The 19,735-nt window shown below is 44.0% G+C and overlaps 1 protein-coding gene across 1 annotated transcript in view; it reads right to left on the reverse strand.

The window, feature by feature from the left end:
* The window catches only part of Tdrd5 (tudor domain containing 5), a 48,477-nt gene that overhangs the window by 6,064 nt on the left and 22,678 nt on the right, over window positions 1-19,735 (reverse strand). The window contains exons 12-16 of the mRNA XM_032915031.1: window positions 14,696-14,896; window positions 14,070-14,207; window positions 11,295-11,453; window positions 2,900-3,082; window positions 2,286-2,429 (exon numbers count right to left, since the gene is read on the reverse strand). Of these exons, the coding sequence (XP_032770922.1) occupies window positions 2,286-2,429; window positions 2,900-3,082; window positions 11,295-11,453; window positions 14,070-14,207; window positions 14,696-14,896 (825 nt within the window). The remainder of the gene's footprint in view (window positions 1-2,285; window positions 2,430-2,899; window positions 3,083-11,294; window positions 11,454-14,069; window positions 14,208-14,695; window positions 14,897-19,735) is intronic.

The raw sequence follows: 19,735 nt of genomic DNA on the forward strand, positions 1-19,735 counted from the left end.
TGGGGCATGTCCTAGGCTGCGGTTTCTCCCTCTGCTGGGTGCTTTTCTCTCAGTAGATGTAAGTATAAGACCTCTGCCAGTCAAGCTGGAAGACAGGCTCCTAAAGCAGTAGGGTAAGTAAAGTTGACCACGTTACATATATATGCTATACATACAATTTTATAGTCGTGTCCTCAATGACCTGGTTACATCATATATCCTAGTCTCCCGCATTTTAGTGCTGCTATGCCAGAGACCACACCCGACATGTGATGCTTTGAGGGAAAAACATGCACGCAATTCACAGCAACAGAACACTGTTCCTTCTCTTGCAAACAGCCTGTAAGCTAATGCTAATCTAGGAGTCAAACTCCTGCCTCTAATTTTCTCTCATCCACCTTGTCCACAACAGTAGACAATATTCTCAAGGATTTGTTGAAGACACTATATATTCTCCTAACATGTTACTGATACTTATTTTTAATAAATATCCTCCAATGTTAGAAAGTACAGTCCTGGTTTTCCTTGTGGAGTGACAGGAGCTCTAAGCTACAGGTCTGACGAGCTATGATCCTTATTATCGCCCACTCGGAAACACCTCAGAGCTTCTGTTCTCTCATATTCAGGCCGATTTTCAAACTGTTACAGTTTCTTAAAAACAAATTAAAGTTCAGACTTTGCCCCGTATGCATGGCTCCTAGCCCTGGGCTTACTAATAAGATTGCCGTCACGACTACATTTGCTGCCGCTTTTATGAACCAGCGTGTGCTTACTTTCTGCCAAACACACCCTCGTGGCACACTTTAACTGCTGAGGGCTGGAATAAGAAAGGCCCCAGGGCCCATCTGTAGTGCACGCTTGATGCCCAGGTGATGAGCCATCTGGGAGGAACTCGATGTGGCCTTGTGAGAGAGGGGTCACAACTAGTAACAGGCTTTGGATTTCAAAAGCCCACAGCAGGCCAAGTGTGTGTTTCTCTCTGCCCGAAAATCAGGATGTAGGCCTCTCTGCTACTTCTCCAGTACCAAGCCTACCTGTGTGCCACCATGCTTCCTGCCACGATGGTAAGTACTGATTCTCTGAAACTGTAAGCAAGGCCCTAGCCAAATGCTTTCTCTTTGCAGGAACTGCCTTGGTCACAGTGTCTCATCAGAGCAACAGAACAGTGACCAAGACAAGTGTTTATATAAACCTCTGGCTGAAATCTAGTAACTCAATCTGTGTCTCTATTTCTTCACTCAAAATGGCGGTACTGTGCTTCTTAGGAAAGATTAAGTGGACAGACAGGATGCACATAGTGCTTACAGCAGTGGCAGCAAACAGTAAGTGTGTAAGCACTGTGGGCAGTGCCATCTTCTTTACTAGGAAAAGAGATCACAGAGTTAATAAATCATAAGATCAAGGGTCAGATATCTGACTGTAGAGGCAGAGTTCCTAACGACCATGAAGTTCACAGCTCCTTACAGATTAGCAGTGGGGAAAGTAACTGTCATTACTTGAAAAGGCCCGGAGTATGGTTACTAAAAGCTCAAGAAGATTGATATAGCTGGTTTACTAATCCTGGTTCCTTGATGTCAAGATACAAGCTTTAAAAATGTTGGTAAGACTTCAGTTCTAGCCATGGTTCCTCAACTTCACTGCATTGTAAGCATTGGACAAATTACGTTTTATAGTATTTGAAGGTCCTGGGGAACAAGCAGATGGGTAAATTTTCAGAAAATGAAGTGGGTTCCATAGTCATTCCTTGACATTTTAACTAAGGTGGTCTCCAGTCAGGAGTGCAGCTGAGGTGCTAACAGAAGCTGCAGACTTATGGGCTAAGGAGGGAGATCAGACCCCGAGTCTGACAATACATCCGGGCCTTGGCAGACACACCCAGAGAGGGACTAGAGAGTAGTCCAACATCTGCTCACAACTCTTTCAAGTTATCTGCACAGTCCAACGCTGCCAATTCATCAAGTGAGCGTCTATGAAAACCCACGGAGAACAGGCAGGCTGGAGACAGACAAGACAGTGAGTCTGAGCCTCGCCAAGGGGAAAAGCAAACTCAACAGACTTTCAACTTAGCCTTCGACTTAAGGAGTGAAAGCCAGAGAGGAATATGGAGCAAGAACACATGTGAGCTAACACTGTGGTAGTCGTCATCGAGGAGGATGGTCTTGACTGAAGACCAGCTGAGAGCGGATGGGCCTATGGGTACGTCTGTGGGGGGCTGTCTTGACTAACTAATGCGGAAGGACATACATTACCCACAATTTCTAAGAATGAAAGAGATATTGGTTATAATAATCTGAACTGGGCTCTACCTTTCGAATTCGGGTTGTGCCAATATTTTTTTCTTGAGCAATGGGCCCTTCTGGTGTGTGAGTTCTTCCTTTCACATCGTTTGCCAGGCCCAAGGGCTGCCAGGAATCATCCCATATATCTTTAGATGTTGAAAAACACCAGTCCTATAAAGAAAAAAGTGCAACAGGAAATCAAAATACAATGCCACAAGATCTCAAAGCGAGATAAGAGGACAGCGAGGAAGCAGTGTGTTGTAAATGGCACTGTGTGTGTGTGTGTGTGTGTGTGTGTGTGTGTGTGTGTGTGTGTGTGTGCGCTTGAGCGTGCACTGATTTCCATCAGGACTAGGAAGCAGTGTGTTTTAAGCAACCCGAGGGGTGTGTTGATTTCCAACAGAGTGACATCCTTCCTCAAAGTCTGTAGTACACACCTTCAACGCTTGGGACTCATACATCACTCTCCTAGCTAGAAGGTTCCTGAGCACTTTAGTACTTACCTACTTAAAAATCAATGAACTATAGCCTGACAAATCCTTTTGAATTCTAGCATTTATAACTTTCTAGAAGTCTCATCTATTGGGTTTACATTTCCTTTGTCAACAGTGATTTTCTGTTTGTTATCACAAGACTCTAACCTTTCGTGTCGTTTCTCCACGTGTCTGATACTGTTTCTTCCCAACAAGGCTTGAGGTAAATAGATGGGAGGCAGGACCCCCTGCCTTCCCCATTTTGGCCTGTAGAGGGAGCCAGTTCTCATCCCAGATGTCATCACCGATGGTCACTGACTCCAGGCATGGCATTCCAGTAGGGACCTCATCCTGAAATATATCACAGGACAAGCAAGGACTGCTATTCTTAGTTCCCAACATAAACACATTTGAAAACTCAAATGCACAATTTTTCCTGGATTTGAGTGCAGACAAGTATAATATACAATTTATTACTATTTCCCTCCTGAAATGCCAAAGAGATAAAGGCAAGGACATTTAAGGGCAGGCCTGTGATGGTGTGGGAGATGAGGCAATGCTGTCTACTCGGTGTAAGAAAGCAGCACTTCATACCTGACTAAGGGGTCCTAACCCACCACAGGTCAGAGGGTACAGTGGGAGAAACTGAGAGGCAACCACATACACATAACATAAACGCTCAGGAGATTTACAGAGTAAACATCAGCAGCAAAGCTCTTTGGGTGAGAGAGCAGACGGGGTACGGAAACGGGAGCGTGAGAGGAAAGTCGGTGTGGAAGCAACTGCATGTCCAGACGGCGGCCCTACCCCAGGACTCAGGCAGCCGCTCTCTTCACCGGCTAGAGGGAGTTTTGGAAAGTTAGACACATGGAACAAAGAAGAAGAAAGAAGGATTTGTTAGTCAGCTTCGCATCACTCAGATGAAATTTCTAAGAGAATTCAAACGGAATTCCCTTTTTCTTGACTCATGGTTTCAGAGTGTCAGTCCATGTCAGTCGCCTCCATGTGGACCTGAGGAGACGGGCTATCCTGGCAGTGAGAATATGTAACTGAGGAGACTGCTCGCTCCTGGTGGAAGAAAACAGAGAGGGAAAGCACGACCGCTCACCTCCTCAGGCTTCTACTACCTCACAATGATACCACAAGTGAGCATCCAGACCTTAGCACACGGCCTTTGAGGGACATTTCAAGTCCAAATCTCCTGTCTGTATCATGCGAGACCACATCTCGTGTGCCTTCAAGAGTCCCCAAAGCCTTAGCTGTTCTATGATGCTCAAAAGTGCAAGCCAAAAGTCTCCTCATGGGAACCAGGACCCAGGAGTGGCTGAGGGAGGTGGAGTCACCAAAGCCCAGACTCTGGAGACCTGCACTGAGGTGCTGATCTGCTTTATGGTGCAGCAGAGAGTGCTTTTACACAGCTTTTGGACCAATGAGAAATTGACGGCTCTGGAGTATCCAGCTATCCCACTGTCACTACGGGGAGGTGCCAGGCTGCCAGCCCTGGAGGGGACTCCCATGAAGCCAGGGGTGGGAGGAGCCACCGCCCTGTTCCAGGCCTATTCTAGGGTTCCACTAGTTTGCTAGGATCCTCTATTTTGTGCCACACGGTATTCCAGTGAACATAGGAATATAGAAGCCACCTAGGAGCCACAACACCTACATCTCAAAAACTCTCAGCTGTGAACCCTGCAAAAAAAAAAAAAAAAACAAAACAAAAACTAAGTTATGGAGCAGAGACAGGTGGACCTCTGTGAGTTCCAGGCCAGCCAGAGGTGTAGTGAGAGATCCTATCTCAAAAAGCAAAAAACAAACAAAAAAATACACTTTATAATAACATAGGAGTAAATCCTCTATTTCAAATGAGACATAGGAGAATACCAAGAAAGGACTGGACCAAAACAGTAGCAAAACCGACCAGGCAAACAGCAAACTCTGTCTGCAGGGAACAAGGTGGTGGGAAAGGGCCCTGCTGCCCTTATCCCACTCCTGTCTAGCAGCCACCACGCAGCAGCTCACTCGCACAGTGGCTGGTGACGATAGCTTTTCTCTGCTGATTCTCCATGTTTCTGCCACCACTAGCTTCCTAGGTCTCCACTGTCACTTTGGTTTCACTCAGGCTAATGTGCTGCACTTTTGGGAGCTCCCCACAGGGACTGTACCACATGCCTGCTTTCTTGGGCTTTCCTTTGAAACCAGAGGAAGTCTCCTCAGCTCTGTGACCCTTACATTCTGTACGCTTGAAAAGACAACACCTGGGAGAGGCTAGAATCTGATATCAAGTTCTGTCACCAGTGGAGCAGTAAAGCCAGAGCCGCCGACTTCCTGGAGAGCTGGGCAGTGGGAATGCCACAACTCACAGGCTTGGCTTTGTTTCCAAGGGAAGGAAGTCTTCCTGAGGCCTCAGAACACCAACCGTCCCAACGCAAAGCACTCAACGACTGAAAACATTTTATCATGTGAGTGTTTTACCTGCATATATGAATGTGCGTGTACCGCATGCATGTCTGGTGTCCAGGGGCCAAAAGAGGATCTTCCCACCTCAAACATCTGCTTCAGAAGTGGGTTTTCACACCTCCAGGTCACACCAAGAACAGCCACCACGCCTACTAAGCACAACCGTCACTGGGCGTGGTCACCAGTATTCTGAGGGTCTAAGCTTTTATCATGATCAGCCACTAAGCTTGGCCTGCAGCAGTCTGGTCTTTCTCCTGCCTCCTTCTCCAAAGTTTTCCAACATCCTCCTATAAACTGGTGACTCTAAAAGCTTCTAAACCACAATTTCACAGAATCACAGTCACAACCTCATAGCCAGCATCCGTTTCCATCTCATTTCCATTACTTTGACAAAATATCTGAGGCAGAACGACTTCAAAAGGCAATGTTTCCATTACTGAAGCCTACAGTGAGGCAGGCATCACAGGAGAAGGGTGTGGCAGAAAAGCACCTTACGTCATCAGGAACTGTTTGATACTGCGTCCATTTAACAGAAAACAGCATTAGGCTCTCCCTTAGGCCCTATGACCTATTGCCAAAGGTTCTTGGTTCTGAATCGATAATTCTTTTTGATGAATTATTAGTCTCGATCAGCTTTTTGTTGCTGTGAAGAGACACCACAGTCTTGGCAACCCTTATGAAGAACAACATTTAATTGGGGTTGGCTCACAGCTTCAGAGGTTTAGACTCTAGTCATGGAGGCGTGCGGGCAGACACGATGCTGGAGAAGTAACTTAGCGTTTCTGTATTCAGACATGCAGGTAGGAGGAGGAGAGAAGCCCTGGGCATGGAATGGGCTTTCCGAAAGCTCAAAGCCCACTCCCGGTGACTTACTTCCTCCAATGAGGCCAGACTGCCTAACCTTTCAAAGTGCACCATCCCCTGATGGTCAGGCATTTAGCTCTAATATATGAGCCAATGGCAGCCATTCTCATTCAAACTACCAGGGTCTTTCCCTGCACTGGCCAGAGAAGGGGAGGGAAAGGTGGGTAAAGGACTAGGATCCCAGTGTCCCAGTTCATTCTTCAACACCCCCACCCAGCCATGCACACCCGACTTCCTCCAGTTAGTATGTCTCTTAACTCCTTTTTCTCAACGGCACCAGCAGCTGGCAACTAAACCTTCACATACGAGTCTTCAGGATACCCCCCCCCCAATCAGAACCAGTTTTTATGCTGTTTATTGAGATTACTGTCTTCTTACTATGATAGGAAAGCATGGATGAGCTTGAAGGCAAATCAATAGACATTATCTAGTCTGAACAGCATAGAAAAGAGTTTGGGGAAGGTTACCCCAAGAGATACAAGCTCAGGAAGTTGGGGGTCAATTACGAACTACTTAACCGTTGTATAATCAATGCTAAGACAAAGTACGATGCAGGGAATTAGCTTGAAGGGCTGGAGCGGACACTGGTGGTGGGCTACTCACCTGGAATAAACGAAGCCTGTTTCTACCCAAACAAGGAACTATGTTTAAAAACCCCCAAACTTCAGTGAAAGGTAAATGTCTAAGATGAATAATCATGAAGCAGTCTTGACCTAAGGAAATCTAGCCTGGACAGACGATGGTCAGCCTCCTGAAGACTAAGAAACCATGGAATATAACCAATAAACATGGCCCACTGCTCACAGAAAACCTACTTTGTATAAATTCTGCATCAGAAACCACAGGACTGAAAACAAGTGGAAAGAAAAGTTTAAAGCAATGAAAGGAAGGAACCTGTGTGCGTGATTTCTGTGTCTGGGGAATAGATCTTTTAAGTCTGTGATAGTCTTCACAATGATTTACTTGGTGGTAAGACAGCCGCACACTGAGTAACAGCTGTGTGCAATGCCGTGGAAAATTACTGCATGAATCCAGTGTAAAAATCCAGGCCATGAGAATGACTGGAAATCTGCAACTGACAGGGGAGAGGGGGTGGGGGAGGGGCATCTCTAATATGAGACAGACCTGGAATAAGGGAAGCACCCAGGAGTCCATAAGGGTGTCCTTAGCAGTGACTCACAGCATTGGAGATACGGAACCTGAAGGGGCCACCTCCTGTAACCAGGCAGGAAATCCAATGGAGCGATAGGGACACCAACCCACCCACAAAACTTTCAACCCAAAATTTATCCTGTCTACAAGAAACGCAGGGACGTGGGCATGACCAACCAATAATGGGCCCAACTTGAGACCCATTCCTTGGACAAGCACCAATTCCTAACACTATTAATGGTGCTCTGTGGTGCTTGCAGACAGAAGCATGTCCTCTGAGGGGCTCCACCGCAGCTGACTCAGACAGATGCAGACACCCACAGCCTAACAGTGGATGGAGCTTGGGGACTCTTAGGAAGAGCAGGAGGAAGGATTGCAGCCCCTAAGGGGATAGAAACTCCACAGGAAGACCAACAAAATCAACTAACCTGGACCCTTGGGCTCTCAGAGACTGAACCACCAACTAAAGAGCATAAACGAGCTGGACCCAGGCCTCCCCACACGTATGTCGCAGATGTGCAGCTTGACCTCTATGTGAGTCCAGGACAACTGGAGCAGGGGCTATTGCAAAAGCGGCTGCCTATACGTGCAACATGTTCTGCTAGCGGGGCTGCCTTCTCTGGCCTCAGTAGGTGAGGATGTGCCTAGCCTCACAGACTTGAAGTGCCGGGTGCTCAGGGGAGAAGAGGAGGGGGGTGGGAGGAAGGATTGTGGGAGGGGGTTGATGGGGAGGGGGCAGTGAGCAGAATGTAAAGTGAGTAAGTAATATAAGTAAATAAAAGTATAGAAACAACTATAATAGAAACATTAAAAAGCGAATTTCCTTAAAATGTAAACTGCTGCAGGGAAGGGAGTAGAGTCATGAAGTCAGGAATAGCTAATGAAAAGGTAACACCAGATCTAAAACACAGTAGTCACAAAGTACCAACAGTCTAACGATGATCAGTGGGCTTCTACAAATGAATAAATGACATACTGTCTCAATACGACTACTAAATAGGCTACAAGTAAAAGGAAGAGGAAAAGATACTCCTTGCAGACACACATAGAAGTACGACTTTCCGGGATTAGACATGCAGGCTTCTGTGCGGGACAGTAACTGTAAACAAAGACAGACATCTCCTAAGGATGGGCGTCAGTTCACCAAGAAAACATAGTCCTAGATCACAGGACAACACCTGAACAAACAGAGGCTCGAAATACAATGGAAAACGAGGAGAAACAGGCAAAGCCCAAGAGCAGAGTGGGAGACTTGGGACATCCTTCCCAGTAATCAATACAACCAGTCAGCGGCAATGACACGGGAGAGCTGCACAATGCTGCCACCAACTGTGAGCAGTGACATCCACAGACCTTTCTACCCGAAATAGAATACACATCCTTTTCAAAGGCACAGGGCATCAACCAAAAGACTACGTCCTGTGTCAGCAAAACAAAGCTTGGCAATGTAAGGACCTGAATTGTACGAAGTATGCACCCAGACCATACACTATACACTCCACAGAGAATAAAGTACGCTCCCAGACCATGATATACAACACAGAGAATAACAAAAGGAAAACAAGAAAATCTCAAAATACTTGTAAATTAAACAATTCTAAATAATTCCATAGTCCAAGTGCATTTCAAAAGAAATTTAAAAACCGACTAGCTGAAAATAACAATAAAACATTCAAATTTGTGCAGGGTGGCTTAAGTGTATACAGGCACAGCACTGATGCAGATCTTAGGAAAGATCTAAAGCTCCACCTTCACAACTGGAAGAAAAGAAAACTAAATGAGAACCAAGCAAAATAATCACAAAATAAATTTGAACACAGAATGACGACGGACAAAAGTAAGACTCAGACACAATGATTCTAAAGGCTAAAAGAGTATTATTCATAATAATTTAAAAATGATAAAATGTGAAGACTCAGACTCCCCGATTCTCTCTTCACATACCTACATGCAGGTGTGTTTACACATGTTTGCCTGTGAAGGCCAGGGAGGGGTCAGGTCCCCTGGGACCAGAGTTACAGAACCCTGTGAGCCACTGGGTTCTGGCAACTGAACCCTGGTCCTATGCAAGAGCAGCAAGTGCTCCTGACGGCCGAGCTGCCTCTCCAGCCCCTCACTACCCGATTTACAGAGGCTCTATAAACCCAAGCAAGGCAAGCAAGACTGTGTGACACTGAGAAAGTTCAGACCTACAGACCCTTGGTGCAGAATTCAGAGTGGCCACTGACCCATAGGAACCAAAGCGTTAAAGGCAATTCTGTGGAAACAGGAGTTTTCTCAATAAAATGGTGCTAAAGCAACTGTGCGTCCATGTATAACAAAATGAATCCTATCCTCACAACACCTGTGCCAAAAAGTAACTCAAAACAGGAAAAAAGCTGTCACGTCGGACTTTCTAAAACGAAAACGTTTGCTGCGTGAGAGACACTGAAAGGACAAGTTACAAATGAGACAGTGGAGACCACCATCTGACCAAGGTCACACAGCTGGGACATGTAAGAAAACTCAAGACAGGGAGAAAACAACAATTCCCGGCTGTTAATGGCAACACCCGGAACATATACACTACAGGTGGGAACACGAAATGGTACAGCTCCTCTGGAGAGCAGTTTGCCAAACACTGTCACATAACACACCAGTCCTACGTCTGGACATTTTCTCTGCATAAATGAAACTTAGGCATACACACACACACACACACACACACACACACACACACAAAAAAAAACTGTGTATGAACACCTATAGTAACTCTATTCATAATTATTCAAAACTGGAAACAATTCAAATAAACCTTGGTTCTGGATGGATATTCAAACTGTGGGATCACTAATGCCACCAAGTAACATTCAAAACACAAAAGCTTTGAACTATCAACAACTTGAAGTACTCACAGGTATTGTGCTCCACTAAAAGGCCACTCTTAAATTTCTCTTATATGCTAGTGTGAAAGGGACCAATCCGAGTAACGAAACACCAGTAATGAGAAACTGTGACTAAAACCAGGGAGACAGGGGTTATTCCAGGTGCTGGAGCTATGCTGCATCCTGACTGCTGTGTGGAATACATAAAGCTATTTGTAGATAAAAACTGACAGAAAAGCACACCAAAATAAAGTCAATGCTGCTGTAGTTAACTTAAAATGAAATATCAACATAAAATTCATGCCAGCATGCATAAGACCTGCACAAACTCAAACCAGACAACAATCTTAGCATGGAGAGGGAACATGGGCACCAACCCCACTCTTCCACGAAGCCATCTCAACAGACAGCTGATGGAGAGGGAGATCTCTTCTTCCGTGGGTGACACCACATCCCAGGGCAGGCCCCTGCTCAGGAGCCGTTAGCCAACACAATTGAACTCTACTTTCTTTTAGAAGAAAAAAGAGCATGAAGTTGCTTGGAGAGGAGGTGGCGAGATCTGGGAGGAGCCAGGAGAGGAGGAAGAATACAATAAAATGTATGTTATCAAATTTTCAAAGAAAAAGATTATTTTAAAGTATACATGGAAAGGGTCCTCGCATACTATTTGAGTCAGCAGAAAATAGCATTAATACTGACGGCAAGGGAGTGGAATGAAGGCTAAGTGTATGTGTAGTGAAGGGATGAAAAATTTCTTCTATGCCAAGAAATAACAAAGATACTTAAACTGGAAAATCAGGAAATACTAAATATAGTTTTTAATGAAACAATTAAAGGGAAATTTAACAACAGCTAAGCAAGATGATTTAGAAAATGGTTGTTTTAGAAAACAGAAAACGCAGGTGTCATGAGGGACTCTAAGTTATGTGCATATAAACACTTGTATAAAATAAAAATATGTTCCTCCGAAAATAGAAATGTATTTCCTGATGAGCTTTCCTCATATTGCTACTCAGGACCTCTAATGCTGCCATTGTGACTCGGCCTGGGGATAGTGACCTACGCACGGGTCCGACCGTGCTTTTCTTCTCTGTGATCGATTGGCTCTGTTGCATCGCTGTGGTCTTGGTGACTGTTAAGGAGGTTACCAGTGTCACAGAGCAGCACTCACAGACAAAAGCAGTGGAGCCCGCAGAGCACTGATTCCAGGCGCCACCTCCTCCTCTTACCTCATTCTCTTCCTTCGGATCCTTTGGCTTCAGGATGGACCACTGTGGCTCCTCTTCACAGCTCTCCCGGGTTTTCAATGGACTCAATTTAGAATCCTTTAATAACTCCTCAGATACAGATTTAAGGTGACTTATAGACTTCTCGTCATTAATATCTTGCTAGTAGATATAAAAGAAAAATCATTTTCTACCTTAATGCTGTTTCCAAAATCTGCATTCCTATAAACTTTGGTGGAAAGTTTACTCTACAGTTTATACATGCACAAAGGTATATTCTCATTCTCATTCTCTCTCCTTCCCTCCCCCACTCCCTCTCTTTCTCCCTCTCTCTCATTTTTACACATTTCCCTACATCTTCCCATTCTGTTCAACTGTATCAGAAAACAATCCTCATTGCGCATGTTATCAAGTGACCACGGTTGGGCACATGATCAAGTGTCTACAAGATAGCCTGTAGCTATGGAAGAGGTAATCACAATGCAGTCTTCCCAGTACGGCCATTGCAGAGACGTGGGTGTGGGTGCAGATGTGAGAGGAGAGAGGATGCAGTGAGGATGCTGCACGCACACTGTCAGTCAGGACACTCAAAGGCAGCGGCAATGGGCAAGAGGCTGGGTTCACAGTGGGGGTGCATGTGGGTGGCACAGAGCTCAGCTGGACCAAAGTACAAACCAAATCAGCAGAGTTTATGTATTTTTTTCTTCTGCACAAAAGATGGTATTTCATTTCTAGAACCAAACTATGATTGTTTGAAGATAGCAACAGATAAAAGATATTCTAAAAAGGATAAACAATGAATTAAATTCACTATTCAAGAATGATGAAATACAGTTCTTCCAATGCAGTAACAACAATTAAGAAAGACTCAGTCTTCATATAAAGCAAACAAACCAGATTAATTAAAAACAATGCTAGGGGCTGGACGGCTGGGGCAGTGGTTAAAGGCATCGCTGCTCTTACACAAGACTCAAGTGTGACTCCCAATATCCGCAAGGTGGCTCGGAACCATCCACCCTCTACTTCCCAGAGATCCGCTCTCTCCTCTGATGTCCACAGGCACCGGATGCACTGTGGTGCATCACTTACACGGAGGCAAAACACTCATAAACTAAACAAATGTGTCATTTAACATTTTTTAATCACTTTTATTTTATACGTATGAATGTTTTGACTGTATGTATACCACATGTCTGCCTTCTCCCCAAGGACCCAGAAGAGGGAATGGGAATCCCTGGAACTAAAGTTACAGGCAGTTCTGAGCCACTATGTGGGTGCTGGGAACCAACACACAGCTTCTTTGCAAAAGCAGCCAGTGGTCTTCGCCCCTGAGCCGTTTATCCAGTCCCAGGCCAAACTACTGCCTTTGCAACTGCAGCAGGAGCCATGGGTACGTTTGTGTGTTGTTGGAGACAAAGTCTTGCCATGGAGCTCCTGTGTGCTGGCTTCAGAGGTGGGTGTCACCGCCCACTTTTCATGACAAGTTAAAGGCACAGTCAAAACGGCTGTGCCTTTCAATCTTTTTTAGTAGTCGGTAATTACTTAAAAAAAAAAAAAAAAAGACTTCCCACCTCTAAAATACATAGATGTGCCTACTAAACAAAGCGGTATTTTTATATCCATAACATGCAAAGAAAATAAAACACCTTATATCAGCAAACAAAGCACCTTTGACCCTTAAATTTAAGATACCAAACATTCTTAGCCCAGTAGCTATTGCCATGGAATATGAGACTCAGAGGATTTGTCTTACTTTGTTCAAGAAACACTAAATTCTTACTGTGGGCTTCACTTTCACTCTGTGCTCTGAAGAGTAAGTAACCTACGGGAGAACTCACGACGGCGCCTGGGACACAACACTAGTTCAAGAACTGCTTCCATTGGGGTTGCGGGGAGGTTTACTGCTGGGAACAGACACCATGACCAAAGCAACTCTTATAAGAAACATTTACTTGGGGCTGGCTTACAGGTGCAGAGGTTCAGTCAATTATCAAGGCAGGAGCATGGCAGAGTTCATGCAGTCATGGTGTAGGAGGAGCTGAGAGTTCTACATCTTCATCTGAAGGCAGGTAATGGAAGACTGACTTCCAGACAGCTAGGATGACGGTCTTAAAGCCCACGCCCACAGTGACACACTTACTTCAACAAGTCACACCTAACAGTGCCACTTCCTGGGCCAAGCATATACAAACCGTCATGGTGGGGAGGGATTGGAGTAATACATGTTGGAAAATTATTCCAATATGGTCATTACCATGGTGGGAGAGCCAGCCATTTTCAGAGTACGAGCCAAGAATGCTCAATAAACTGAATGGTACAATGAGTAGTAAGATATTTAGTGGGCAAAAGCACTTGTCACCAAGTCTGTCAGCCTGAGCCTGACCCCTGGAACCCACGTGGTAGAGAGAACCGATTCTCACAAGTTTTCTTCTGACCTCCAAATGTGCACTGAGGCATGCATGTGCTTCTACACATACACATAACTATAAATGCAATCAAAAATTTTTTTAAAAAGACTAGCATTGGCATCATCTGTGTAGGGGAGCCAGAGCCACACAAAGGCATGAGAGAATCTACTGCCTAAGACAAGTGTTCCACAGGAAACAGAAGCAATGCACAGGAGCAAACGGCACAGAGACGAGGCCACTGTTACAATCACTGTGCAAGATTCCCAGTCTGAAAAGCTGCAATCCGCTCGCCCACAAGATGGGGACGTAACTACAGTGAACCAGAGTGACTATATGTGCAGGGGCTTTCCAGGGCGTGCAGGGCGCTCACCTGGGGTTGCTGCAGGATCTCCCCATCTTCGTTCAAATAGTGCTGCTGAGCGGGATGCCCCAGCTCTGTCAGGACCATGTCGCCCGGCGCTGCGCTCGAGTTAGTGTACAGTGCTGGTGGGTTGAAGTCCCTGAAGCCCTAGGATGAAGCGTTTCATTATATAACAAGCCAGAAGAGGAGAACGAGCCGGCAGCGCCCACTGCCCTGAGGTGCATTCCCCATCACGGGTGAGGCGAGCACCTCCACGGTGACGCTTCTTTAGTACAAACCAGCAGCCAGGCAAGAAACTGCGGATGCTCTATCACTGCTTGCAAAGTAAGAGAACATGTTTCTTCTCCAGGAAACCATTGATAACCAAGTAACAGGGATTAGATCATTTGTTCTAAATGAACTTTTTACCAGAGGACAAAAAACCATGAGCAGAATGTGGAGTTGTTTGTTATTGGTGGTGGCAATGGCCTGGTTTCAATGGCCACCTGGAAATGAAGACGGTGTCTGCAGTAAGAATCCAAGAACCTAACAGACAGTCCTGAGACTGAAGAGTAAATCAGGAACTGCTCATACTAAAGTGTTTTATATCCTGAAGTGTGGCATTTAAAGTGTGTAGAACTAAACATGCACTTTACCTTGGATGGGGCGTTTTCTCGGCACACGATAGCATGGCCTTCTGTCCTCAAGACGTGATGAAAATAGACATCTTCATTTGAGGACGTATCACAAAGAAAGATATTAAGGATTCCATCTATGTACTCATCCACCACACCCACTAATGGCTTCAAACCACACAGTTTCTGGAAGTGCAAAATAGCTTTGGATGTCCAGTGTTCCTAAAATACAACAGGGGTATTTATGTGGTGCGATTCAGACGTGAGTTACAGTAATCACACACAGAAATGAATTGGTAGTGAACTAGTTTCAAGTGAAAAAGCCAAAATCCCCAAAACCCAGAGAAACACATAAAATATGTATAATTTTATGGTAAGAGACATTAAAAGAAAAATATGGTTAAATAAATATGACTACAAAAAATTCTTCTGATGAAAAACTCATTTTTAGAAATACCATATTCTTTATTTGTAATAAATAAAAGACCAATCATCAGGGAAATGCAAATCAAAAGCACTCAGAGATTCCACCTCAACTCAGTAAGCACAGCTGCCACCAGGAAGACCATAGCCAACGCTGTTAAGGCACAGGAAAAGGAGCCCTTGTAGCTGTTGGGTGTGTAGTAGTCCGGTTACCATGGAAACCAGTGTGGCGATTCCTCAAAAGGTAAAATAGTAACTGTACATAAGCTAACTACACTGCTTCTAGGTACACACTCAGAATCAAAGTCCGTTTACCACAGGGACAGCTGCTCCCATGTTCGCCATGGCCCTGTTACAGCAGAGAGGTCAAGGACTCGGAGCGGCGGTGCCTACTGGTGAAGGACAGATGAAGGGAAAAGCAGATGTGTGCGCGTGCACAACAGAGTTTACTCAGCATCGAGAACAAGTATGTTCTGTCCTTTGCAGGAAAATGAATGGATGCAGAAATCGTCACACTGAGTGAATTAGAACAATCGCACAAACACAAATATGCTGTTGTTCTCTAAGAGTAAAAGGGGGAATAGAGATATAGAGGTAAGAAGAAAACCTCATAAAAAAAGTAACGGGGCAAATACGATCAATATACATGTATGCATGAGAATGCAATAAATAAAACTTTAAATACTATATGCTAATTTTAAAGAAAAATAATGAAAAGGTATAGAAAAATTTTAATTATTCACTGAGGAGGAAAGACAGACAGGCAGACAGTTAAAGCCAGGCAATGGTGGCACACACCTTTGACCCCAGTACTGGGGAAGAAGATGCAGAACTCAGAATCTCTGAGTTTGAGGCCAGCCTTGCCTACAAAGTGAGTTCTAGGATAGTCAGGGCCACACAGAAAATCCTTGTCTTAAAAAACAAAAAAAAAAAAACCCACAAAACAAAAGGCAGTTAAAGATTATTAAGCTAACTTCTGAGGGAAAAATTTTAAAATTCTAGGTAAATTATTTTAATGTATCACAAAAGACCAAAGAACTTTTAAGCTAGTAACACACAGTGACGCCGAAATGAAGGGAAGTGTGGTCAGCTTCTGCCGTCAGAGAGCCTGCTCATCTGCACAGGTCTCACTACAGCTGATGGTCCTAACAGGTCAAAGGGACAGACGTCAAAGCCAGGGCCTACGATGGCTGGGAGTCCACTCCCAGAAAGGGAGGCAAATGCGCTAAGCTTCGGACGGACTTCCAGGTCCACCTCACACCACCAGAGTCAGCTACCAATCCTCAGGTTGTTAATTTACATCAGCACCACACACCACACAGCACCACACACCACACAGCACCACACACCACACACCACACAGCACCACACAGCACACAGCAGCAGGAGTTCCAGGAGTGCGGTGAAATCAACATGGATGCCTCTGTGGAGATGAGCATCATCCAACCATCCTGACAGACAGGCAGCAGTCTCAAAGCAATGGCAGTACAAAGACAAAGGCAGAGACACTGGGAGGACGACTGAGACCTCCACAGATAAAAACAGCTGCCCCAAAGCCTGACAAACCTGAGCTCAGGACCAAAGGATGAAGGAGAGACCCAACTCTTGTAAGATGTCCAACATCCATGTATGCACACACATATGCACACACAATTAAATGAAAACGTAAAACTTTTATCTAAAACTTGCAGAAACAATGAGTCATGAATGAGAACAAGTAAAACCACATGTAAAAAACCCCTAAAACCTTAGAAATTTGTATTTCTAAATCAGTTATAAAGCTAGCCTTATGCTTAAAACAGTATTAACAACAAAAGCTACCCAACTTCATTTGAAACGTTTGAAGAGGTCAGCGATCTATAAAGATTGGTGCAGGTCAGCCAGCAAGATGTCTCCGTGAGTAAAGCCACTCACTGTGCGTCGGCCTGACCTCCACCCACTTCAACCTTAACTCAAAGTGGCCGGAGAGTGGTCTACTCTCACCTCTGCGTCTTTACACACACACACACACACACACACACACACACACACACACACACACACGAATACTTTCTCTCATTTAAAGATTGATACAACTGGACTAAATTTCAGAAAGGAAAAATACAATTAACAAAAACTAAAACCTTCATAGGTTAATTCAGTAGCAAATTAGACAGGATTAAAGAGTAAATGAGTAAAACGGAAGATAATTTAGAAAAACAGTTTCCCACCATGTAAAGACGCAGACTTAAAAATACAGAAGACAGCTAAAAGATCTGGAAGAAAACCTTACCTTTAACACTTTAAATTTTGTTCCAGAAAGAGAGACAGAAGGAGAGAGAATAAAAATATGAGTATGAGACATACATAGGCAATAATCAAAGAGTAACAACTTCCAATTCACAAGGTTTAATGAAAATAACCCAAAGATTTTAAAATGTCCAGTGAACAAAGCGGGTTAAATAATAAATTTACACATGCAAGTAAATATATTACATTATACGTAAACATATCCTGACACTGAAGGTAAGGGACAAATGGAGTCTTTAAAACAGCTAGAGATGAAGACAAAGCAATGGTCAAGGATTTTCAAGGGACAAGTCACCCTCCCCTGAAGGGAAGGGGACCAGGCTTGCCTAGGGACAGGCCCAGTGCACTGAGCTTGAGGCTACACCGGGCAAACCACAACAGGTGGGGCTGTAACTGGGCAGGCAGCCTGTGCTTAGCAAGGCGAGGCCCTGCACTCCACCCCTAGCACAGGTACAGAGTACCACAGAGGGATGATGCGTCCTGGTAAACACTACTAAATGTGACCACATGACCCTCACAGGATAAAATCCTAAATAATACAGCTCAAGAAGTGTCCCCTGGCAGAGTGTGACAGGCAATGTGCTGAGAAATATGTAATTAGATCCAAATAGACACAATTATAGTTCTTGTAACCAATTCCTTATTTTTGATTATAAAATTTTTCTGAAAAAGAATAAAAATTCAAACAAAACAAACATCCTTAAATTAATGCTTCCTTTCCTTGCATTCCTTCAAGAACACTGTTTCCTGTGATTGTATATCATACATTAGATCATTAGAGTATAGATACTCTTTGAATATCCATTCCCTTTTACCGTTGTGTTAATTTTCATTATACTATATAGCATAACATGTATTTTGTATAAGAGCAACATATGATTTATCATGTTACACACATTAAATTACTTGAAAGTTACAGCTTTCATATTTTTAAGGTATTATGTAAGGCATTTACACAAAATAAATATTTTGATAAAAATATACTACTGAATGTCAGACATTATAAAATAACTGTTTGGAAAGATGGCTCAGTGGTTAAGAGCACTGTCTGTTCTTCCAGAGGTCCTGAGTTCAAATCCCAGCAACCACATGGTGGCTCACAACCATCTGTAATGGGATCTGATGCCCTCTCCTGGTGTGCATGAAGATAGAGACAGTGCACTTACATACATACATACATACACACATACATACATACATACATACATCTTTAAAAAATAATAAAATAACTGTTTATAAAGTTGTTAGTAAAGCTTGACGTATGAGGGTGTGTTAAGAACAGAAGGTGTGTGTGTGTGTGTGTGTGTGTGTGTGTGTGTGTGTGTGTATGTCACAGGCCTTATGCTGCTCCATCAAAAGGCCACTTAAGGTCCCAAGAGGAATGAGAGCCCCAGCAGCTTCCAAATATCAATACCCCAATATGTACGGTTTAATCCATTTGGGCAGATCTAACAAAATGCCAGAAAATTACGCATTGAACATATGAACATTAGTTTTTCAGGAATCTACAGCCTTAGAATTCTAACTCAAGGTTTGAAGTTTCATTTCCTAATGAATTTCCCAGCTAGTAGACGGCCTTCCTTCTGCCATGCACTCACGTGGAGAGAAGGGAAGGGGGAGGGAGAGCAGGAGTGGGCTTGTGAATGAGCTGAGTAAAGGAAGCAGAGATCTGGTGGAAAGGTGAACACAGAGTAGTTGGGGCCCCATCCTAATAATGCTCATTTTTATTTATTAGTTAATTTTAAATTTCAAGAATATAATAATTCTAAGATCAAAGTGTTTGTATATATTTTGTTTAATACAATAAACACATTAATGCTCAGTGTTTGCCAGGATACACATATACACACAGAGAACATATACGCCCGCACGCGCACGCGCACGCGCACGCGCACACACACACACACACACACACACACACACACACACACGTGAATCCCTCAGTCATGACCTATGAAGTAACCTAAGCTAGCTCAATGAGGAGAAAAATAAACTGATTTCTGGCTTTGTCTAAAAAAGTTCTGTTTATCTCAGCAAATATTAATTTTCTAACCAATAATTTTGGCATTATAATACAGGCTCACAATTATTTCCAAAGCATAGTATCGCAAAAACAAACAATTGATCTATACTGAGACACCAATCAGGGCTGGAGAGACTGCTCAGTGGTTAAGAGCACTTGCTACTCCTGCAGACGAGCCTGGTTCATTTCCCAGCACCCTCAGGGAGGTTAAAATCGCCTGTGACTTCAGTTCTAGAGGTCCCCATGCCCTGTTCTAGTCTCTGTGTGAATGAATAGACTTGTTACACATACATGCATTCAGATAAAACATCCTTAAGCATAAAGTT

The sequence above is a fragment of the Rattus rattus genome, chromosome 10, assembly GCF_011064425.1.
Source record: "Rattus rattus isolate New Zealand chromosome 10, Rrattus_CSIRO_v1, whole genome shotgun sequence".
Lineage (NCBI taxonomy): Eukaryota > Metazoa > Chordata > Mammalia > Rodentia > Muridae > Rattus > Rattus rattus.